Source organism: Arachis stenosperma, chromosome 5, assembly GCF_014773155.1.
Source record: "Arachis stenosperma cultivar V10309 chromosome 5, arast.V10309.gnm1.PFL2, whole genome shotgun sequence".
NCBI classification, from domain to species: domain Eukaryota; kingdom Viridiplantae; phylum Streptophyta; class Magnoliopsida; order Fabales; family Fabaceae; genus Arachis; species Arachis stenosperma.
The window spans coordinates 118,236,095-118,260,549 of record NC_080381.1 but is presented as its reverse complement, the minus strand read 5'-3'; the positions used below and the strand labels follow the sequence as shown (position 1 = coordinate 118,260,549).

The window sequence follows — 24,455 nt, the reverse complement described above, 5'->3', positions numbered from 1 at the left end:
GTCACGCGTACGCGTCGATGGTCTTTTCTGCGAGTCACGCGGACGCGTCGGTCACTCGGACGCATCGGTCACGCGGACGCGTCGCTAAGCAAATCTTCAATTCACGCGTACGCGTCAGTCACGCGCACGCGTCGCCATGGATACCTCCAATTCACGCGCATGCGTCAGTCACGCGTGCGCGTCGCTCCTCGCAGCCATCTCCTTTGATTCTCGTGCTGCAAAAACTCCATCAAATTTCGCCGAATGCTATCTAAAATAAACAAAATTGCAAAAGACTCAAAGTAGCATCCATAGTGGCTAAAATATAATTAATTATTGATTAACTCAACAAATTAGATGCAAATTCACTAGGAAAAGATAGAAAGGATGCTCACGCAGCACTCCTCTTTAACCGCCTAAGACTTTGTACCATATTATAGCTGGTCTGATAGCAATGCGATAGAATTTACCTTTAAGTTTTAAAGGCATTTTTTTGTCACATATAAAACTAGAAGCACTCCGCCATTTTGACCAACTTACATGGATCCTATAATTTACATTATGTTCAATCTTTCCATTATCTTGTATGATGCACCTAAAATACTTAAAACTTTTAACTTTTCGTGTAATGTTTTTTCCAATCTTCACATCTGTATTAGGTTTTTCTTTTGACGACTGAACTTATATTTCATATATTCTGTCTCGCTATGACTTATGCGCAGACTATACATTTATAGAACTTCTCTCCATAAATACAACTTCTTATTAGGCCATCCCTTAACTATTTCATAAAGATGATATCATCGACAAAAAGTATGCGCCATGCACATGTTATTAGATATGCTTTGTGAGTACTTTCAAAATTAATGTGAAAATATATGAACATAAGGATGATCCCTGATATAATTTTATACTAATAGAAAATTTTCTTGTCAATTTATTTCCTTTTCTTTCCTTTCTATTTTCTTTCTCTCTATTTCTTTCTTTCCAACCAAACATAATCAAATTATAATTCTACTGTACATATCTTTAATTATACGAATATATATAATTCTTATTCTCTTCCTTCAATATATAAACTTAATTAAATATTTATATAATTTTTTTTATATTTTAATATATCAAAATTAAACTCATTTGAAAACTTTATTTAAGCTTTAAAGTTATTCCTATATTCAATGTATCTGGTCAAACACATGTTAAAGTGTTGAAGGACACTTTTGTCATATTGTGTTAATTGTGATAAGTGGGAATGAAAAGGAGAGATTCCTTTCCATTTTCACCTAACACAATTTCCTACACTATGATTCTCAACAATGCTTAAATCACCGTTCATTTCTCTTCATCAAACTCTTATCTTCCTCATAAAAAAGAAAGAAAATAAAAGTATTCAAATCCAACGGATTAGAACCAACGGTTACTATTACTGTAATATTTTTACCGTTGTGATTTTGTCGGTTAACATGGATATTCCAACAGTGGAAAAAATTTTCCAAGAGAGAGAAAATGCGCGAGTGGCGAGTGCGGTGAAAACTGTGCTGTTTTTTTCGCGTTAGATGGTGATGGTGACGATAAATACCGATTCTTCGCGCCGTGACTCGGACTGAGTCAGCTTCCTCGGAACTTCAAAACCTCTCTGCTCTTTCTCACGTTCTCTCTCTCAGCAAAGCAAAATTCGCATGCAAGTGTTTTCTTCTCTGATGATGTTGGATTTTCTTCTGAGGTTAGTGTGGTAGTTGAGTTTTTTGTGTTGAATTTTTGCAGAGGAGAGAGAAATCGACATTGTAGATTCCGTCTGAGTTTGCTGATTTGGAGAAGGAGAGAGGAAGAGGCAAGTAACTGTTCCACTTCATGCATTTGTTTTTTTTTTCCTTTTCCAATTTGTTGTTAATTCGGTGAAATTTTATGGTGTTTTGGGTTAGCTAACTAAAAATTCGAAGATTTTTTTTCTTCGAGGGTATTTGTCATGCTTCTGGGAATGGCGATTTTTTTTTGATATATTTCACATTTATAGTTCTTGTTTTATTTTGGTATCAATGCATGTGTTGTTCTGAGTTGTGATTACTGATCCCAGAAAGAGAGAGCCTAATATGTGAACCCTAGCCTAATCGCTTAGTCTCTCTTATTGGCTCTCTGTTCTTTGCTGCTACGAGTTCCATCTTTCATTGCCCCCCCCCCCCCCCCCCCCCTTTTCTTTTTTTTTGGGTTCTCAATTCTATCATAAAAAAGTGTGATTTCGTTTTGCTTATGTTTAAATTATGATGTTATATTTATATTTTTGCAGGCACTAATTATAATTTTTCAAGAGTTTAGAAGTTAACTACCTTGCTTAATTTCAACAGTGTGCGAGGTTTATAGCATGTTTAACTTTTCTAATTTCCGTGTGAAATCCATTGTTGTTTGGCCCGTTTAGTTTTTCTGTTGAAACTGGAGCAGCATTGTAATAGAGAGGATGGAATGTCTTGAGAGTAAAATAGAGTCTTGTGCATGCAGCAATTCATTGGACACCTCCAAACCCTTAAATGAAGTTCTAATTCGCGACGGATTAGTGAGGGATACCATGGGAAAAAAAGGTCTATTTGGGAGGTCAGAGCTGAAATGTAGTCGTTGTGATAAAACATTGTGTGCCCGAGAATCAAATAATTAAAACCGTAGTTTGTTTGAGAGTTTTACAAAGGATGGGAGGAAATGATTCATGATGGAATCACAAAGAAAAACAGGGTACAGTGATGCATAATTATGTGTTGGTATAATTACATGTTTTTTTTTCCCTACTAAATAAAGTTCGGATTTGGGAACTCCTTTGCTTTGTTCTATTGGATATGGTAGCTGTTCTGTGATCCTCTGTTCTTCAGTACTGTTTCATGATAGTTGCTTGAGATGTTATTTCCCAATAATAATAATAATAATGATGACGATGATGATGATATGCTATCCATTTTGGACCTTTTTTCTACTGGTTGGTGCTTTCGCATTCTTATAGCTTTGTAATATATGACCATTGTTTCTTTGTGTGGGCAGCCCGAAGATCTGTGTCTTTGCAAAGCTGAGAGATTGAAGATGGTATGATTTACTAGTAAAAAATATGTGTATTTCGTTTAATTATAGGTTACTTAGTGAAATCTTTAAGATGATCCTACCTTAGGGAGACCGGAAATGCTGTTTGAATGAATCTTCTCCCCCCCCCCCCCCCCCCTCCTCTTCTTTCCTTTTTCTTTTCCTTTTCGTAGTTTCACTTTTACTCTTAGCTTATGGCTTCTGCTCCTTCTGATGTATAGGAATTATTGCAGGGTGGCGATGAGTCTGGTGGGGAGAGTGATAGCTTTGATTGGAACAGCGAAGATGAGCGTGAAATTGAGAACTTTCAGTCTTCTTCTTTACGTTTAACTGTTCCTAATGGAGCGGTTCTCACCGGGTCTGGAGAGGTAATGTTTTAGACACTTATCTTTCTGTGTAAGTTTATCTTTGTGATCAGTTGAATGTCAAGAAAACAGATTAGATGCCCAATTACCCAGAGAACAAGTGGAATATAAAATAAGATTGAAAGTTTTCAAATACAATTTTTTTAAAAATATAATTGTATGAATCTTGTTAATGTAATCCCTTTTATTGAAGGAAAAGGAAGGACAGTTAAGGTTAATACACGTACATTTTCTGTAGAAATTATAGTAGTCTTCTAAAGATGAAAGCTGGTGCAGCTATAGTTTTATTTTGTCCTTTACTGGTTCTGAATGTTACATTGTAATCTTGTATGAATGATGTATAATTGACTAACAATTACAATTCAATATATGATTAGCTAACCTTGTAAGTCATTGCAGAAATCTGCTTTTGAGAATTAAGGCCTTAGAAAATTGTTTTATGCATATCATGTGTATTTAAAATTTGTAGAATTTATATGCTTATTTTTTCTTTGTTATTATTTAATGACTTGAATTTTATAAGGACATATTACGTGATTTTGCATCCACTATTTCTGTTATGCCTTGTACTGGAAATCATTATAAACCCAAACCAAATATGGATAAGACTCCGAAAAAGAAATGGAATTTTTAAAATGCTAACATGAAACTATCGTTTCTTCTCTTAAGGCAAGCCCCTCTGCAGGTCCATCTAATTCCAAGGTATTTGATCATTTCGTGAGTATGGGATTTCCGAGAGAAATGGTCTCCAAAGTAATTGAGGAATATGGTAATGGCAGTACTTCACCAAATTTGAGTAAAGATTTTGTAAGTTAGGTTCACAAGTAATGTTTGCTCTGATCAACATCCAGGTGAGGAAAATGAAGACAAACTACTTGAAGAACTTCTCTCGTACTCGGTGTGTTGATATTTTCTTTTTGCTTATTTATTTATTTTTGTGTTAGTGCCACCCATAGTATTGTCCATTGGAACTATTTCCTTGTTATACGCAGTACCATGTACCATGATGTAGTTGTCTCACCTCACCCACACATAATTTAAGAAACCGTTGTGTCCAAGTCATTGGCAATTTTTTCTTTGTTCTGCATGTGTAAACAGCACATACTAAACTACACAATAAATCAAAGATCATTGTGATTTTTCTCTCTTTAAATTCCTACCTGGGTCGTATCATTCAGGAATCAGGATCCACTCACCTACATTTAAAGTGTTATGCTACTAATATACAGTTTGCTATTTTGCACATTGGATATGTTAACATATTTTTGTTCATGTGTAAACTCTATTGGGTATAATTAAATCCCAGCTTCCACTCAATTTATATTGATATGAAATAAGTGGTAATGAAATAATGAATTAATTTTGTTGGTCAGGAGAAATGCTTCTAAATTGTTTCTTTTGTCTCTGTTGTGGTATGGGATTTGGGGATATCTTAGTGGCTTCTTAAGGCCTCATCATTTTCTTGTTAAAGGGGGAACCCCTTTAAAATACGCTAAGGTCACACAAACAAGAATTTTTCTCCTCTTTTTTTTATTTGTATGGAATTATTACTTAATTAGTACTGGACTTTTACCAGTTTGTGTCTTGAGTTGCCTATATATAATCGAGTCTTAATACAACAGGGATAATATTTTACAATCCCCAGACAAGTGACCTTTCTGGGCTTGTGGTTACCATGTTAGTAAGAATTAATGTGGAAGAATGCCTTCACAAAATTTGGAGGTTCACTAGAGTATTTTAAACAAGTATTCTGTTTCCCATGTTTATATGAACTAATGCTGATTGCATTTTGTTTTTGTCCCTTTTTTTTTCTCTATTTTTTAATTTTTTATTTGCAAAAACTATGACTTTTCTTTCTCTCTTGGCCTTTCAGTTTGGTCTTCTTTGGCTTGATAACATTTTCTACTGAGTTATTGTTCACACATTTATTGTACAATTTGATTTTTCTTTTTGAAATTTGAAGTGTTAAATGTTAGAATTATCTTGATTTTTGTAATTATTTGCAGGTTATAGAAAGTTCTCCTCAGCCCCAACAGCGAATTGAACCAAATCATTGCTCTTTGGTAAATTTTGGTTTTTCTTTTTATATGTTTTTTGTTGATGCTCTTTCTGGCTGTCTTTACCGACATTTTTTTAGTATATTGTTTGCCTATTTTTCAATTTCAAGTATAAAAGTTAGCATTGTCTTGGCATTTATGTTATTTTATTTGTAGGTTTTAGAAAGTCCCCATCAACCACAAGTAAAAATTGAGCCAGATCTTAGCTCTTCTGAAGGTGGAGTGAGCTCTTGGGAAAACTCAGATTCTGATGCTTTATCCGATGAGGAGGTAGTCTATGCTCTTTCGAATATGATGTCTTTTGCCTAGTGCTCATTGTTTGTATGATTTGAATTATAATATAATCATTGTATTCTGTCTTTGTTGCTACCATACTTAGTACTTCAGCAATAGGAAATAAAGTTATGGTCATATTATCATTTTCAAACATGGCTTACATTGAATATATAAACACATTCGTATAGCTTTATGCAACAACCGTTGAGAATTAGGTTTATGATATTGTATCAAATCCACAAGGATTGTTTGCCAATAACCCATGCTTTAATGCCAGTAGACTCTATATTAAAGGGTTTGTTAGATATACAACCATTTACATACCTTTAGATAACAATGTAAGTCTTTTGAGGAGATACTCTGTGACAAGTGACAACATAAATTATATGGTTATGTTCCTTTATTGGCACTATGGCATTCTCTTGTCCATGTAGCCAATCCCATCTAACTGGGCAAGGTATCCATGTATTGTCACAGGTAAAATGAAATTGTTGTGATTCATGTGATCATACTTGCTTTTATTTGCATATCTGGTATGCAAGACAAAATTTTGGCTGCAAGTTTTCTATTTTAATTATGGACTGTTTAATTACTTTCTTACAGGAAATGACGAAATCTCTTCGTGGGAGTGACAACATTGTATTGACGTTGGTGAAAATGGGGTACAAACAGGATGAAGCCCTAATTGCCATAGAAAGATTAGGTGCATTTTAAGGATTCATTATCTTTTTATTTGACCGTAGTTTCTTAACTTTTTGATTTTATCCTTATTGCATGAATTTTGTTACTAGGGCTTATCAGTATAACTCAATATTTTATTTAAGCATTTTTGAATACAGCTTCCATGTAGGAATGTTGGTTAGTTTTGTGGTAAGGTGCATCATAAGATTAGTGGATAATGAAATTTATTATTGTGGGGCTGGTCGAAGTGGCGGAGTGCGTTTGGTTTTATATACGACAAAGAAGTACATTAAAAACTTAAAAGGGAAATTTTATTGCACTGCCATTAGATCGACTATATTATATGGACCAAAGTGTTGGACGGCAAATGGTGAGTATAAACATAAATTAACTGTGGCAGAGATGAGGATGTTGAGATAGATGAGCGGCTACACACATATGGACAAAATAAGGAATGAAAATATAAGAGAGAAAATTAGAGCAGCGCCTATTGTAGAAAAGATAAAATTTCGTCTCATACGGTTTGGACGTGGGAAGAAGATTGGCAGAGCATCCGGTTAGGAGGAATGAAGATATAAGAGAGAAAGTTGGAATAGTACCTATTGTAGAAAAGATGGTAGAATCTCATCTCAAGTGGTTTGGACATGTGGGAAGAAGATCGGCAGAGCATCCAGTTTCGAGGATGGATGAGATGGAAGGTAGAGAGGAGACGAATGGTACAACAAGACCCAAAAGGATCATACATGAGGTGGTCAAAGGATATTTACGTGTAAACAGTTTCGCTGTAGGCATGATACATAATAGGGCTCAGTGGAGCTAACTTTCCATGTAGCTAACTCCACCTAGTGGGATAAGGCTGCTTGTTGCGCAAATTACATCTTCACCAATTTAGCTTGATCAACCACGATAATGACCTTTCATGAAATTCTTTTCTTTGTGTTCTTAAGTTTACGTAGTTTCTAACTGTTTGACTTCTACTCTACTATATTGGCCTCATTTAGGTTATTAAATACTGCAGGTTGCAACTCTTCTGTAGATGAACTAATAGATTTTATAGGTGTTGCTCAAATGGCTAAGGCTGAAGATGCTCTTCTACCTCCTGAAGAAAAGGTAGTACATTGATATTATGGGATGCATTAAATAGAGGAAAATGATAATGCTACTTCTCACGTTTTTTTTTTCCGTTGTATGTTTGTATAAATTTATTGAAAAAAAGAGTGGCACTGTCAAAATAGGAGTGACATTAAGATTTTCCAAAAATAGAAAATCTAATGCATGTAATTTTCTGATAATCTTTCACCCGTTAAATTGTATGGTCAGTCATCTATCCGATAATTTAGTTTCAAGCATCTATTAGATCTTTAACTAATTTTCAACTCTATTTTCACAGCCTGGCATTTCTAAGTTAAATAAGCGAAGATATTATGAATTAGAAGTGTTGGGAAGGAAAAGGCCTAAAAGCTGTGAGAAGAGAATAATCAGTGAAGATGATGATGAGCCACTTCATCTTCCAAACCCGATGATTGGTTTTGGGGTTCCTACTGAGCCAGCTATCATAAAACACAGAAAACTTCCAGACGATGCTGTTGGGCCTCCTTACTTCTATTATGAAAATGTGGCACTTGCACCAAAGGGGGTTTGGCAAACTATTTCTAGGTTCTTGTATGAGGTGGAACCTGAATTTGTTGACTCAAAGTTTTTCTGCGCTGCAGCCAGGAAAAGGGGCTATATCCACAATCTTCCCATTGAAAACAGATTCCCACTTCTTCCACTTCCGCCACGTACAATACACGAGGCGTTTCCCCTAACAAGGAAGTGGTGGCCTTCATGGGACACTAGGACCAAACTAAATTGTCTGCAAACAGCTATTGGCAGTGCAAAACTAACAGAGAGAATCAGGAAGGCTCTAGAGAACTATGATGGAGAGCCACCTGAGGATGTCCAAAGGTTTGTTCTTGAGCAATGTCGGAAATGGAATCTGGTTTGGGTGGGAAGGAATAAGGTTGCTCCACTAGAGCCTGATGAAGTTGAAACACTGTTGGGTTTCCCAAGGAACCACACTAGAGGAGGCGGGATAAGTCGAACTGACAGATACAAGTCACTTGGCAATTCATTCCAGGTATGAGAATATTTTCTCTGTCTATATCTGTATAATCAATATATGTAGTTTGAAGCCTCCATCAATATCCTTTGGGGTGAGCTTGCCGTCATAACTTTATCAGCCTGCCACTCTGCTAAAAATTTTGTGCAGTTTCGATATTTATTCTTGTGTAACTTCCCATTTGGTTTTGATAGCTTAAGACGAAAACATTGTTTGCTTTAGAAAAGCTACTTATATTTTCTTTATATTTTGTTTGTTCCAGGTCGACACAGTGGCATACCACTTGTCAGTTCTGAAGGACATGTATCCCAATGGTATGAACATTCTTTCTCTGTTTTCTGGGATCGGCGGTGCTGAGGTTGCCCTTCATCGTCTTGGCATCCCCCTTAAGAACGTTGTTTCAGTTGAGAAGTCAGAAGTGAACAGAAACATAGTTCGAAGCTGGTGGGAGCAAACAAACCAGAAGGGTAATCTTATTGACTTGGATGATGTGCAACAGCTAAACGGTGATCGTATCGAGAAGCTGATGAACACATTTGGGGGTTTCGATCTCATTGTTGGCGGCAGCCCTTGCAACAACCTTGCTGGGAGCAATAGGGTAAGCAGGGATGGATTAGAGGGTAAAGAATCTTCCCTCTTTTTTGATTACTGCCGTATTCTTGACTTGGTTAAGAATATAATGACCACCAACCAATGAACTATGTCTAAAGAAAGAAAGAAAGAAAAAGGAAAAAAAAAAACTCTGTTTAATGTTCTTTGTAAAGTCCAAACATTTTGGATGTTATCTAACTTGGAAACAGTTCCCACCCCATTTTTGTTGCCAAAGTAAAGGCAACGGGTTTAAATAAGTTTTCATTTTTCACATTTGTGATTTCACTTTTACTATTTTAAGAAAATGACATTGAAGACTCTTCGACTTATTTTTACCTGTTGGATTGATCTTGTTTATGCCTTATTTCAAACAAACTTTGCTTTTAATGATGGTCTTGAATCTTGCCATGTTTGGAAGTTTTAATGATATGGAAGACCAAGATCAAGTTTCTAATATCATTAGTAACCAGTTCTGTTCTAGGAACAAAGTCAATCAAAACAATTAAAAACTAAAGTGATTGATCTATTGTAAAATCTATTCTCTATTATTCTGTCATCCTTATGAATTCAGTTAATTTGTGAATTATATCAATTTAAGAAAAAAAAAAAATGCTAACAAACTCAGCTCATGTTTGATGCAAATTAGTACCATACTAAAATTAGTTCATTTTTTATTTTATTTTATTTGTTCTGTACTCAAATTAGTGACTGGGCTTGTTCTTAAAACTTTGTTTATCAAGCTTTAGATTAAGATAGCCTTATTATTTTTTAAATTTTATCGAACCAAACCATAAATTTAATTTTAACACAGCTTGCTTCCAACTCTAATTACAAATTAGATATATGAATGCAACTGTTAAGGCAATCATGTTTAGACAATATTAGATGTATTTTAAAATTAGTTATTAAAATTAGTCATTAATATAAAATATATAATTATTGAATTTTGATTATTTTTGGTATATAAATAGTATTTTTGTTATTCAGATATTGAATAAATAAATTATTGGATATAAAACATACATTAAACGAATGTTCACATTTTCTTGTTTTGTGTGTGTGCTTATAATACGGAAAATGGTTCTATTTTTTAGTATTTTATTAGAAGAATAAATTACTATTTGTATTCATGAAAGATATAAACGCTGGCAAACGTATTTATACAAGAATAAAATGACAATTGTACCTCGAAAAATATAAATAAAATGACAATTGTACCACAGAAAATAACTTCTATGTGCTAAGAATATTCTAATGGACCGATTGTGTAATCAATGCCTGGATATTCTTGGCACACGGAAGCCATTTTCTGTAGTTATAATTATCGTTTTATTCTTAGGTACATTTGTCAGTATCTATATCTTTTATAGATACAAATAGCAATTTATTTTTACTAGAATATGAAATAATCTTTCATTTATACTTTAACGTATGCGCACAAAAAACACTATCATCATATCATATTTCATCGTAAAACAAATGAGTACCCCAAAGAGAATGGATATTTTTCTATTGGTTGATGATGTACCAATAACTTTGTCCCTTTCAAGTTTACTTATTTCTTTCCTATTTTTCCATTTCAAAATGTACTAAAAAAATTACAAAAACAAGCTATAGAGATTGATGTAATTTATTGAACTTAATAAAATTCAGAAGATGTAATTTATTTCTTTCTTTTAGTTAATGTGAACTTAGTTTATTAAAACTCTTCTAATTCTACTTCTAATTTTTCAATAAAAGAAAAGCCAACATACCAAGTCATAATTAGCAGTGAGATGGCCCAAACCAAACCCTATAGAACGCATAGCCAACTTGACCAAGTTACATTGTTGGTTGCTTTGATGTTTTTCATTTCTGGGAATTTTTATATTTTAAATTTTCTTGACACGTTATTGAATTACGAAAAAAAAAATAGAAAAAAAGAAAAGAAACTATAACTGCTATATCCATCCACCACCGCTAACTTTTCGTCACACTGTCACACACACCAACACCGCCACTACACGGTAAAAAAAAAGATCAAAACTTATTTTATTTAGACTATTTTTTTATTAAATATTTTTATTTCATAATAATCAAATATAGAAATACATTCATAATGATTTTTCTTACCACTAAAATTACAATTACAAATTTAAGGATGATTTATTCCATTTATTACAATAACCTACATTTTAATTAACCTTTTTATGTTTTTTATTTTTTAATAATTAATAATTAATATGCTTACGTGATTCTTATAAATAAGGGTCTCTCTTCCATTCGCTGTTCCTTCTCTCTTATTTCCCGTCAGCTACTTCAACTTCCCCTTCTCCGGTGCGTGCCGTTGGGCCTCGTCGACCCGGAAAACCCGCAACCCGGACCCGAATCCGATTACATATTCGTACATACTACATAGAAGTTGCACGCAGAATCTGAGGCTAGTTCTCGTTTACATCTATCTATACACAGGTACGCTTAAGATTCGCTTCCGATTTTTTTTATTTGTCAATTTTCGTTTTGATTTTTCACGCATTCCGAGCACCGTGTCGCGATTCGTCAGATCTGGATTCTGTGAAAATCAATAGAGTTTGCTTGTTGCGTGGTTAGGTTTTTGGTGCGTCGTTCACTGAATCTAGGGCTTATTATTGTTTTTTTTTCCCGGAAGTATGGTTTCTGAGTTTCCGCTGCTGCATGTGTCTATTTTAGGGTATTATTCAGCTTAATATTAGATGGATTGAATGTTGATAATTTTTTCAGCTTCTGAGCCCTTTTTTTTGGGAGTTTTTCTTTTTGGATGTGAAAATGGGTTTCTGTAAAAGAAATGTTGCGGGTTAGGGTTTGTCAATATGCTGGGGAATCTTTTGAGCTTGTATTCTTCAGCTTAGGTTGGGTGCGGTTTTTCCTTTGGTTGGTCTCTGGCAATTGGGTTGGTCATTTCTATGTTTGTGGACGAATTATGCTTGCTTGGTTTTGGTGATAATGGATTTGGAGTAATTCTTTGTATTAAAATGTGTTGATTTGACTGGTGACTGAAATTTCATTTCTGTGCCGTTATCATTGTAGTCAAACACGTCTCATGGGTTAAATTATACTTATTTACGACGTGCAAGTTTTAATTATTGCTGGATGGGATTTGATTGTAACTAATTTGGTTGGTTATGTTAGATTTACATTGCCGTTCCTTTGCAATGGCTGCCACAGCAACTGCCTCTTCAGTTGGTCCGCGGTATGCACCACCAGACCCTACTTTACCAAAACCATGGCGCGGTCTTGTGGATGGAAAGACTGGGTATCTTTATTTTTGGAATCCTGAAACTAATGTTACCCAATATGAGCGGCCTTCGAGCTCATCTGCCCCACCTAAGTATTCTTCTTCGGTACCTAGTTCCTCTGTCCAGGTTCAACAGTCATCTCAAGGGCAGCAGCGTGGTCGCAGTCCTGAGTTGAGTGATAGGTATGATAGAAACAGTGGAGGTGGGTCAAGCAATGAAGGTGGATTGCGCAACTACCAGGTTTATACCCTACTTTTATTTTCTTCTATTTTAAAACTTAGATAAAAGGGAGCCTTGAAACAGCTGTTAAGTTGTCTCTGTAACTTCAAAAGTCATGGGTTCAAGCTGTGGAATCTGAAGCTTGCGTTTTTTTTTTTTTGGGGGAGGGGGGTGTGGCATTTCCTTGAACTTCTGCAGTTCTGGATGATGCAAGATTCTTGTGCACCGGCTGTGTCTTTTGGCAATTTGATACCTCAGATGACCCATGCCACTAAAGAATATATGCTTGTTTTGGTTTAAAAATGACTTATCCTGGTGTCCTCATGAATGATGAGTAGTAGGTCTCTCAGTTTGTATTGAACAATTGATTCTCTCCTTCACATGAAATAGATGCTAGAGATGTTTGGGAATTACATTTATGTAGGAAAATGAAGTTATCATTTTGCTATAGAGAAGGAAGGTAGCATTGGAAGAACAATTGTATGTTTTTTTCCTTCTAGTTTGTTTGGGGACTTAATTTACTTGATCTTTTGTTTCGTATTAGGAGTCGAAAGGTGGAAATTTTAGCTCTCATAATGCTCCAAATGGGATGCATTCTGCTGGAAATGTTAGTTCCTCTATCAAAGGTCAAGGAGCACCAGATACTGGAGTTGGGTTATCTCCAGAGGCTTATCGGCGTCGGCATGAAATTACAGTTACTGTAAGTATATCATCGGCAAATAATGTCATATTACAATGTCATTATATGTTCATATTCTGTATATTTGCATTTGGCGTTGTCGCAACTAGAATATATACACTGGTGAAATAATTTTTTCCATTTGCCAGTGTTTGAGAAACAGTCTGGATAATCGAATGCTACCCTTGCTTTTAGGCTTGTGCCAATTACATGACTTTCTATGCTTTTCATTTTTTATATTCCTAGGGTGATGATGTTCCTCCACCACTTACGTCATTCGGTTCAAGTGGCCTTCCCTCTGAGATTCTTAGAGAGGTAAGACCATCCATTCTTTTCTTGTCTTTCCCAAATAATTGCCGCTAGGAGGATAAACAAGATCCCTTAGGTATCTGACCAAGTGTTTCCTTTGCAAAATTCCTGAAGCTCCAATTTCTAAGTTTCAGGCTCATGATAATTTTTTGCTATCTTTACTTTGTTGTCGTAGGTGCGATATTTGCTCCTGGGGAGGAGCTAATGTCGTACGCTGTGGTGCCCTCTTTTTGTGGGCTAGCATTTTATTTGGAGCGCCCTTTACGGTGGACCAAGTTTTTGCAAGGGCTTTCCGAATCATCCAAGTTCGTGGCTGGGACTGCCGTTGGTCATGATTCAGTCTGCCACTTGGTCTGTACGGAAGAAGAGGCCTCCTCCTGCGCTAGCTTGCATCAGCAAGCATTGGTGGCTTGCACATGGAGGATGATGCTTCTTCCGGCATTAACCACTCCTCTATAAGTCCCAAAGAAAACCAATCTCCTGGATTTTCCTTTTATAGGTACAAAATGCTGGGTTCTCTGCCCCAACTCCAATTCAGGCACAGTCGTGGCCTATTGCTCTTCAAAGTAGAGATATAGTTGCAATTGCTAAAACAGGTTCAGGGAAGACTCTGGGGTATTTAATTCCAGCATTTATTCATCTCAAGCGCACTGGTAATGATCCAAGAATGGGCCCCACAGCATTGGTACTATCACCAACAAGGGAATTGGCAACACAGATACAAGATGAAGCTGTGAAGTTTGGGAAATCGTCGAAAATTACTTGTGCAGTAAGTAACTATTCTTGTTAGGAACTTGTTAGTAATTAGTTAATGATCATCCTTACTATTTATTTTTTTATCTCTTCAATTCGATGTCTTGCTCGGCTTGATGGAAAATTACTTTTGTACTCACAAATGAAAATGTGAAACAAATATTGCTCAAAAGGGTTCTAATACTGTATGTATTTCTGTTTTTTCTCCCTTTTTTCCTTCTCTAGTGTTTGTATGGAGGAGCACCAAAGGGTCCTCAATTGAGGGATATTGATCGTGGAGCAGATATTGTGGTAGCCACTCCTGGCCGTTTGAATGATATTCTTGAGATGAGGAGAATTACTCTTAACCAGATTTCTTATCTAGTGCTGGACGAGGCAGACAGGATGCTGGACATGGGCTTTGAGCCTCAAATTAGAAAGATTGTAAATGAGGTGCCTGCTCGTAGGCAAACTCTTATGTATACTGCAACATGGCCTAAGGAGGTTAGGAAAATTGCAGCTGACCTGCTGGTCAATCCCGTTCAGGTGAACATCGGGAATGTAGATGAGCTTGTTGCTAACAAATCTATTACTCAGGTTCGAGTCACTTTCCATCAAAATGCTATGTTTTGTTTAGTCAGTGTATTGATGCCAGGGGATTGGTAACAACTGTGATTAATACATCGTTTTGTGTTATTATAGCATGTTGAAGTATTGACCTACATGGAGAAACAGAGACGACTGGAAAATATTTTGCGGTCACAGGATCAAGGATCTAAAATAATTATTTTTTGTTCTACCAAGAAAATGTGTGATCAACTTGCTCGTAATCTTGCACGCCAGTTTGGAGCTGCTGCTATTCACGGGGATAAATCCCAGTCTGAGAGGGACCATGTCTTGAATCAATTTCGGACTGGGAGGTCTCCTGTCCTTGTTGCTACGGATGTTGCAGCTCGAGGATTGGACATTAAAGACATCAGGTTTTTCCCTATTTTGATGACTAGTTTTCTTTTTTTATTATAGCACAAATATTTTCTGTTGGGAATCTGTTTACATAATATGAGCTTAAGACTTGGAAAGTGATCATCACATCTGAAAGTGACTAATAAATGTTTTTTAGGGTGGTTGTCAACTATGACTTCCCTACAGGAGTGGAAGATTATGTTCATAGGATTGGGAGGACCGGGAGAGCTGGGGCCACTGGTTTGGCATACACTTTCTTTGGGGAGCAGGATGCTAAACATGCTACAGACCTCATCAAAGTCTTGGAAGGTGCAAACCAGCGAGTTCCTCCTGAACTTCGGGATATGTCAGGACGGGGTGGTGGGATGAATAGATCCAGACGATGGGGTTCTTCTGGTTCTGGCCGTGGGGGACGCGGTGACTCTGGATTTGGTGGAAGGAATAATGATTCTGGATACGGTGGAAGGGGTAGTGATTCTGGATACAGTGGAAGGGGTAGTGATGCTGGATATGGTAGCAGAGTTGGCGACTCTAGTTATGGAGGAAAGGGTGGGTGGTCTGCTTCTGGCAGAGGTGGAGGTCGTGGGTCAGACTATGATTCACAGAGGTCAGTTTAGCTTTTTATTGTTATTTTGTTGCAAAAATTCTTGATCCATTAAAGAGTTTGTGTAAGAGGATTTCAGTTCTGTAAAAGGATTCGTGATGTCATTCTAGATATTTATAAGTAATGGTTACAAATATGTTTTCTCTGTGGTGTAGGAATGATCGGGCTCGGAGTCCTGACAGGGGATCTAGTTGGAGTGATCGCTTCAAAAACCGTGATCGCAGTCGTAGCCGTAGCCGTAGCCCTGTCAGGGTCCCACCAAATTCCAATGTCAGCTTTCACAAAGCAATGATGGAACGTGGTGGAGGTGATAGTGATCGCAAGGGTTTTAATCGGGACCGAAGCCGCAGTCCTGTCCCCTACAGCAAGGACCGGGCTCCCACTGGTCGCGAACGTTCCCCCCCTTACAGTTTTCATCGCTCTGTTATGGGACAAGGTCGATCATCCTCCCCATATCGACAGCAGCATGCAGAGGAAAAAGCATTAAGACGCAGTCCTAATCGAAGTTCACCATCCTCTCCTGGTGGTGGTAGATCGAACAATGGTACTCAAAAGGAGTGGGGAGGGTCTCATGGTGACGGGAAGTATGGTGGATCTTCCTATAATGGAGAAGAGGAGGAAGGCATGATACCTGATGAAGAAGGCATGATAGGTCAAGATGATGGTGTATATCAAAATGCAGACTAGAGGCTTTTCAGCTGTGGTTAACAATCTTACTTAAAGGTTATTTTGGTGTACTTTTGCATATGGAAAAGACAATGTTACTTGAACAAAGGGCAACCTAGGATTTGGTAGTGAAGTACATGGCAAGTGTATATTTTTGAGGGGCTGAATGGGAAAAAAGCCTTCAAGCCTGGAAATGGCATAGATGAACTTAGTAACGAATATTATTATGGTGTTTTGTTTAGTTGCAAGTAGTTAGCAGCATATATTTTGGTGAAAGCAAGCAGCGAACAAATGTGACGGTGACACACTGACACTTGTGCTTTTGAGTTGTAATTTGCCGTCTGCTAATGCGAGCTTTAGATTTTATTTACAAGACTTGCTATTTTTGTGTGTGTAATCTGTGAGTCGGTTTTAGAGAACACTGAACAGGTACTCATGATTAATTAATTAAATCCACTATTTGGATGGAGGAAAAAAAAACTGCATCCTCCTCATGTTTCTGTTTTCAATTTTCAATTTTTCATCATCATTCCATATATTGTTGAACCGGGGTAACAGCCTTACTCTTTGATAATTAAAATTAGTCTTTTTGCTTTCTTTCATAAGCCTAGGTTCGTTTTAAGTGCCTCTTAAGTTATGTGCATCAATAATTTCAGTTCCTGAAATTTGAAAATGAACATTTTAGTCATATTATTTCCTAATTTGGTTTTCATAAATGTATTTTCTATTATAATTCGATTGTAACTTGATTAAATCAATAAACTTTTAAATCAATTTTTTATTTGGTTAGGTTTTAACTTTTAGAGGAACGCATTGTTCTTGTCTTCAATGTTTAAGGTAAATTTTAAAGTTGTTCTTTAACGTCTAAATTGTCCTATTTAAGTTTTTAACGTTTTAAAATCATTTTAATGTTGTCTGCCGTTAGTGAAAAATTAACAGAATTGATAGTGGGACAAAATTAAGATGAGACGATTTTAAAACGTTAGAGATTTAAATAGAACAAAAAAAGAGTTAAGAACACAAGAGAACAAAAAAAAAAAAAGCTTTGGTAGAAAGAATACTTTATTACTCAAGATTTACTTTTAATTGTACCTTTCTAAAAAAATATCTGAAACCTCTAAAAAATTTGAACATCTAAAATTCAAGAAAAAGAAACACCCAAATTTTTTTTGTTTAATAGTTTGCTTTCATTTATTTTTAATTGTACATTTCCAAAAAACATCCCCTCTAAAATTTAAACATATAAACTCCAAGTATAAGAAACATGCAAAAGTAGTAATACACCATTCTTACGCTCTCGTTAGTGATCTGTTAATAGAATTGATGGTAAGACAAATTAAGATGATTTTAAAATATTAGGGACTTAAATAGAAAGAAAACGTTGGGGATAAAAACAATATATTACTTTTAGAAAAATTAACAGATCAAGTAAACTGATAATAAATTTTAACAAAATGAATTGTATTACGAATTTAAGATTTTTACTCATACTTATAGAATGACTATTATATAAACTTTCGAAAAAGGAAAACAACAACATATACATATATGGTAAAGTATAGATTATATCTTTTTGTCTCTAATATATTCCAAACTTTTTTAATGTTTAATTTAATTAATCTTTATTTTTTACATTTTAATAAATTTTAATTTTTCTTCAATAATTTTAATTTTTTTACGACAGATAATTATTTAATTTATTTATTAATTTTACTCATAATAAAAAATAAATTTACTTAGAATAAAAGTAATATGATTAACAGTAATTTACTTAGATGTCCTTAAAAGATAAGTGAATACTTATCTATCGTAAAAAAATTGATATTATTGAAGGATAAAATTAAAATCTATTTTAAAATTAGTAATAAAATTTAAGTAAATTAAGCATTAAAAAATATCGATACATTAGAGATAAAAAGTATAATTTATATTTTATTATATATGTACTATGGTCTTGAAAGTTTATGTATTAGTCATTCTACAAATATTTCATGATGAGTAAAAATTTTTAAGAGTAAAATTAAAAGAGAATAAATTTATTTAGAATCAAAGTAACATGATTAAGTATAATTTACTTAGATGTGATTAAAAAAATAATTGAATAACTACATACTGTAAAAAATTGATAATATTGAGGGATAATACTAAATTTATTTCTAAGTTAAAAATAAAGTTGATTTAAATTAAACATTAAAGATATTCGATATATTAGAGACAAAATGATAATTTATACTTTATTATATAGGGTAAAGTACTAAATTGGTCCCCTATATTTAGGCGTAATCCTGTTTTGGTCTTTAAAGTTTAAAGTGTCCTATTTGAATCCAAAAAAGTTTTATTTAGCTTCAATGTAGTCCCACCTTGAGGTCAAAATTAAATAATTAACAGAATGTCCTACATGATAGCACTACAAGAACAAGGTCGATAATCTGAAAAATAAGTACAAGTTCTAGATGTACAAATCAACTGTAGATGTATCAATACATTTATTTATTATTTTTCTTAATTTAAATGAAATATTTTCTATAGAACTAAAGAGAATGATAAATAAATGTATTGATGCATCCATGGTTGATTTTGTACTTTTGGGGATTGTACTTGTTCTCCAGATTATCGACCTTATTCTTGTACTGCTGTTATGTAGGATATTCCGTTGACTACATTAAAGCTAAATGAAACATTTTTGGATTCAAATAAGACACTTTACACTTTAAGGACCAAAACAAGAATTCGCCCAAACGTAGGAGACCAATTTAGTACTTTACCCTATTATATATGTATCAATGTATCATACTCATTTCTTTTTCATTTTCTGGAAGTTTATCTACTAATAATCATTCTAGAAGTATTCTACGACGAATAAAAATCTTGAATTCGTAATGCAATTCATTCCGTTAAAATTTACTTTTATTTTATTTGATTTGGTCATTTTTTTAAGAGTAATGTATCATTTCTGTCCCCAACGTTTTCGTCATATTTAAGTCATTAACATTTTAAAATTGTCTCAATTTTATCCTACCATCAATTTTGTTAACAGATTCATAACAACAGGACAATATTGAAAGAATTTTAAAATGTTAGGAACTTAAATATGATAATTTAAATATTAAAAACAATTTTAGAGCTTATTTTAAATATTAGAGATAAAAATAATATTATATTCTAACTTTTTAAAAAACTTTAAACTATTTCTCATTTTCTCATACCAATAGGAGAAATGTTTGTAGAAAATATGAAAAGATATGAAGATAATCTATTTTAACGTCTAATATTGTTGTATATTATATAAATGCTCATTTAATTAGGTGACTATTTATATAAAGATGTTTTTACATAAATGTAATATTTAAAAATTATTATATAATTTAATATGTTTGATTAAATTATTTAATATAATGTGTTTATATTTTAACTATTATTTTTATATAAAAAATATTTTTGTGAGTAGCTATTATTTAATTATTTTCAAAATTTATTGCTACATGTATACATATCTAATTAAAAGATAATGTGCAAACAAAAAATAAGTTATCAAATCAGTATTATTATTTAATTTATTTTTAATATATAATTTATATTTTAACTTATATTACATATAAGTGATTAATTTAAAAAGTGATTTTTAGTATATTGTAATTAAGTGAAAATTCAAACGCATTTAATTTTATATAAAGTTAATAGTTGAGAATTATTAAATAATTTAACAAGTTTAATTAAATTATTATCTAATTATTCTCAATCATTAATTTTACATAAAATTAAATGCACCTGAATTTCTACATGTAATTATTAGACTTACTTTGTGCAATTAAAGTGGACTGTGCGTCAACAATCAATTCTGTTTGACACAGAATGTATTATAAGTGGCTTTCTCTGCATGGAGTCTAAACCATGCTTCTCATGAATCTGAGCTCAAAATTAAAAAAAAAAAAAATCCTTTGCAAAAAGGCAACTACAACAGCAGCATGAATGTGGCAAACGGAGATAGAGTGCTGATATGGGACTTTTCTAACAAAACAGTGACTACAACAACAACTACTCATCATGCTGCTCCGCTGGTGGTTACAGAGAAGGATCCAAGTGCCAATGCCAATGCTCGTCCCCGCCGCCGCAACCACATTCGTAGCCAAAGGGCTAATGCTAATGCGCCTCCCACTGGCAACCACATTCATGGTCAATGGACACCGGATCAGGACATGTATGTAACAACTTTTACACAGGTTTTTCGTGTTTTTGCATGTTCTCGCTCTCTTTCTTCCTTCATTTTTGGTTTTCTTCTCTCATTAAATTCTTTTCTGATTATAATTGATTCCTTATTGACTTCTTGCAAGTCATTATTATTGAGGAAAAAACTCTACAGAATCAACTATAACAAAAGCCAATTCAGTTAACTCTTTTTTATTTTTTATTTTGAAATTCTAGAAATAGGAGTAGTGGAATTTTACTAGCGTATTTTTTAATTAGTTAGCTATAATAGCTATACCTTAAGTTGGTTTTTTAGCGAAATTCTTATTAAAAATGTTTCTTTTTTTACCACTCTTAAAAAAAGGGGTCTTATTAATTAGTTTCAGTTGAGGAAAATTTAATTTTAGTTTATTGTTTATAGGACTCTGGAAGCATTAGTGAATGAGAATAAGCTGAAGAAATGGTCACAAATTGCAAAGTTACTTGGTGGCAGGAATGGGAAGCAGTGTAGAGAGAGATGGCACAACCATCTCCAGCCAAATCTTAAGGTTTTTAATCCTTTTTCACTGCTTCATTTTCTTCATCTTTTATTTTTGATAAACACATGGATCCTTTTTTTTTTTCGAAGCTATACTTCGTAATTTTTTATGGTGGTAAATAATAAATTGAGTGAATACCTAATCCGGCTCCTGAAAATTATTTCGAAAGGACGACTCTTGACAAAAAAAAATTCAACCCAATTTCTGATTTTTTTTGGGATTGATTAGTCTGTGTGTAAAAAAAAACAACATTGACTTTTTTTAGTATAGGGGCTAATCAGTCCCATAAAAGTAAGAGAGCCACTCATATAAAGACATTTAAAACGTCTTTTTTTAAAGACATTTTTTAATAATTAAAAATTTTAACTTATATAATCGATCAAGCTGTATTATTTTTGTTAAAATTAGACCAAACAAACCAATTTGACTAAAAAATCGATAAATCAAATCTTGAATCGATCTAAATTAATATTCTTTTTTATAGAAAATGACTATAATACTTTTATTATAAAAAATTACTAAAATATTCTTATTATATATATTAATTTTAAAAATCTTAAATTCTAATTCTATGATGGCATAAAGAGAAGAGAAATGTTAGAATTTAGAGTTTTAAAATATATAGTAGAAATATTTTAAGTTATTTTCTATAATAGGGGTATTATAGTCATTTTTATAAAAAATATTAATTTAAATCGGTTCAAAATTTGGTTTATCGATTTTTCGGTCAAACCGATTTATTTCATCTAATTTTGACAAAAAGAACACAATTTGATCGATTATATAGGTTGAATATTAATTATTAAAAAAACATCTTTAAAAAAATATTTTAAACATCTTTATGTGAGTGGCTCTCTAAAAGTAAAACCCAAAAATTCCGTTGAATATATATATATATATATATATATATATATATATATATATATATATTTTTTTTTTTTTTTTGTCAAGGACCTCGTTATCTTTCAAAATAATTATCAATGCTGTTTAGGATTTTTTTCTCTAATAAATTTGATGACTCATAAATGTCATTTATTTCGTTTGAATGCAAACTTTTACATTACTTGAACTTCTATATTTTGTTATCTCCTTCACTTCCTAAATTTGGATAATGGTAGTATAATTACAAAAGATGGTGTATTCTTAACATATTTTCCTTTTAGGTAAAAGGTTATTTTAGTTTTGAGTAAACAATTTTAATATTTGAAATATTTTATTTTTGTCTAAAAATATTTTAAATAAATTTAATGTTGTTAGACTTTTTTAAAAAAATTAAATAAGGTAAATATCATATTTACTTATTTATGTATTTTTTTTAAGATATTCACACTTTTATATTTTAATTTGTTTGCTATCGCTATATGGTATATGAAAATTATTTATATCCATCTTGTTTATGCGACTAATGTGATAATATATTACACTTTTCTGATTTGCAAACAAGATAGTTACGACTATATTTAGTGTTGAATGTAAACAAGATAGCAAACAAAATAAAAAAAGTGTAAATATCTCTAAAAATGCAAATAAATTAATATGATAGTTATTTTAAAATTTTAATGTTGTTTCACCATTTAAGTATGGGTAAAATATTAAATGATAAAAATGTTATTAATTAAATAATTTATTTCTTAATATGTGTGAATATTTTAATATTGTGATTTAGAAATATAAAAAAAGTTATTAATATTTGTGTGCTAAAAGATATTAAGATTTACTTGATGAATAAGTATGTTGACAATGAAAAGCCCAAAATAAAAATAGATGAGTTAACAATACTTGATTAATCAATTACGCTGTCATTATGTGTGCATGCTTGTGTGTGCGAAAAAATAGTTTAGTATCACGATGATAAAAAGTGCAAAAAAATAATTTAGTATCAGGATGATAAAAAGTAAATAGTTTGGAATTGTGGAACAAGGGAGTATCTCACACAGCACTAATAAATTTTATTGATCAATATACAAGCGTACGTTTCATGCTTATTTGGATGTGAATCAAGTTTTAATAAATTTAAATATGTAACGTCAAACAGTTCCACTTTTTCTAAATTTCTAAATTACACACGCACAAAGAATTTTTTTGAAATATTTTAGGACAAAAACACAATAGGTTTATTTACAATTTAGATGTTGAAATAATGTTATTATTTTATGATAATTTATTATACTTCATTTTCTTGTCTATCACTTTATTTAATTTGAATATCAATAATTAAAAAAATTAAATTAAGAGTAATTTTAATGCAACATTATTAAACAATACTTAATAATGAAGAGAGAAAATAGTGAAACAATTTTAGTATTGTTATTGATTAAGAATATAAGTATTCATTCAACTTGTGACAGATAAAAGAAATGATTAGAGAAATATATAAGATATATTTTTTCATGTACATGAAAAAAGTCTTTAAATAAAATATGATAAAATCTTTATAGAAATTTCATATTATTTTAGGTTTTCATTATTTTTTTATGTATGTGAAGATGAATACTTTTTTTTTTTTTATAAGATCTATTTTTCTCCTAACATTAACATCACAAATTTAGAAAGGGCCATGGACTTGGAAAGAAGACATGATTCTGATCAAAGCCCACAAGGAAGCTGGTGGAAACAAATGGGCTGAGATTTCAAAGAGATTGCCAGGTAGGACTGATAACTCCATCAAGAATCGTTGGAATACAATTAAGAGGAGTAGGCCCACAAAAAAGTTCAAGTTCATTAAGCCCAATAACAACAATAATTTTGATGGGTCAAAAATGCTCAAAGCCTATATCGATGCAGTGGCTGCAGCCCAAGCAGAAGTAGCAACTTCATCAAAGTCAAAGTCAAAGTCAAAGAATGATTCCAACAACAATAAGGGCAAGGCCAGGGTTAAAATTGATCTCAATTCTATTCCCTTGGAGTTTCCAAATGATGACGTCATCAACATTCATGGAAGTGATGTTGGTGGTGAATATGGCAACTGGGTTTAGGGTTGTGCGGTGAATGGTTGTAGAATAAGAGCTGGTGGATAAGCTCATAAGGCTATTTTACATTCGATTTTTTAAAAATTTGAAAAGTTGGATTTATGGATTGAGTGTTCTATTTATGAATTTGAGTTTGGTTTGTTAAGGTATTGTCAAATTTTAGTTTTATTACTTTTTGGTGTTATTAATGTTGTGATTTGTGAAGAATGTTTTCATTTGAAAATGGATC

General features: G+C 33.0%; 3 protein-coding genes across 12 annotated transcripts; all 3 read left to right on the top strand.

Moving 5' to 3' along the window:
- The first annotated feature begins 1,534 nt into the window (after window positions 1–1,534).
- On the top strand, window positions 1,535–9,436 carry LOC130981642 (DNA (cytosine-5)-methyltransferase DRM2). 10 transcript variants are annotated; one of them, XM_057905248.1, is made up of 12 exons: window positions 1,535–1,660; window positions 1,744–1,810; window positions 3,001–3,042; window positions 3,270–3,404; window positions 4,076–4,170; window positions 4,253–4,299; window positions 5,408–5,464; window positions 5,615–5,728; window positions 6,338–6,437; window positions 7,434–7,525; window positions 7,806–8,534; window positions 8,779–9,436. In XM_057905248.1, the coding sequence occupies exons 4-12, from the start codon at window positions 3,376–3,378 to the stop codon at window positions 9,211–9,213; spliced, it is 1,698 nt and encodes a 565-aa protein (XP_057761231.1). In that variant the 5' UTR covers window positions 1,535–1,660; window positions 1,744–1,810; window positions 3,001–3,042; window positions 3,270–3,375; the 3' UTR covers window positions 9,214–9,436. The 10 variants fall into 10 exon arrangements, with proteins under 10 accessions (XP_057761231.1, XP_057761228.1, XP_057761227.1 ...); XM_057905245.1 differs by having other exon boundaries at window positions 4,071–4,170; XM_057905244.1 differs by having other exon boundaries at window positions 1,539–1,660; window positions 3,258–3,404; window positions 4,071–4,170.
- A 1,955-nt stretch (window positions 9,437–11,391) lies between these two features.
- LOC130980016 (DEAD-box ATP-dependent RNA helicase 46) lies at window positions 11,392–17,042 on the top strand. Its single transcript, XM_057903605.1, has 9 exons — window positions 11,392–11,558; window positions 12,255–12,601; window positions 13,125–13,280; window positions 13,506–13,574; window positions 14,068–14,337; window positions 14,547–14,897; window positions 15,003–15,280; window positions 15,421–15,870; window positions 16,023–17,042. The coding sequence occupies exons 2-9, from the start codon at window positions 12,278–12,280 to the stop codon at window positions 16,552–16,554; spliced, it is 2,430 nt and encodes an 809-aa protein (XP_057759588.1). The 5' UTR covers window positions 11,392–11,558; window positions 12,255–12,277; the 3' UTR covers window positions 16,555–17,042.
- Window positions 17,043–23,833: 6,791 nt separating this feature from the next.
- On the top strand, window positions 23,834–24,232 carry LOC130981221 (transcription factor MYB98-like). The gene has a single exon (XM_057904831.1). It carries the CDS (start codon window positions 23,834–23,836, stop codon window positions 24,230–24,232), a length of 399 nt encoding a protein of 132 aa, XP_057760814.1.
- The last annotated feature ends 223 nt before the right edge of the window (window positions 24,233–24,455 follow it).

What these genes read in the sequence shown, in the direction of transcription:
- LOC130981642 (XM_057905244.1), top strand. An exon ending in CAAAGTAATTGAGGAATATG is followed by an intron (nt 4,171 to 4,252) that starts GTAATGGCAGTA and finishes ATCAACATCCAG; the next exon opens with GTGAGGAAAATGAAGACAAA. An exon ending in ATGCTTTATCCGATGAGGAG is followed by an intron (nt 5,729 to 6,337) that starts GTAGTCTATGCT and finishes ACTTTCTTACAG; the next exon opens with GAAATGACGAAATCTCTTCG.
- LOC130980016 (XM_057903605.1), top strand. Translation starts at nt 12,278, where the DNA reads ATGGCTGCCACAGCAACTGCCTCTTCAGTTGGTCCGCGGTATGCACCA. An exon ending in GTGGATTGCGCAACTACCAG is followed by an intron (nt 12,602 to 13,124) that starts GTTTATACCCTA and finishes GTTTCGTATTAG; the next exon opens with GAGTCGAAAGGTGGAAATTT. An exon ending in GGCATGAAATTACAGTTACT is followed by an intron (nt 13,281 to 13,505) that starts GTAAGTATATCA and finishes TTATATTCCTAG; the next exon opens with GGTGATGATGTTCCTCCACC.
- LOC130981221 (XM_057904831.1), top strand. Translation starts at nt 23,834, where the DNA reads ATGATTCTGATCAAAGCCCACAAGGAAGCTGGTGGAAACAAATGGGCT.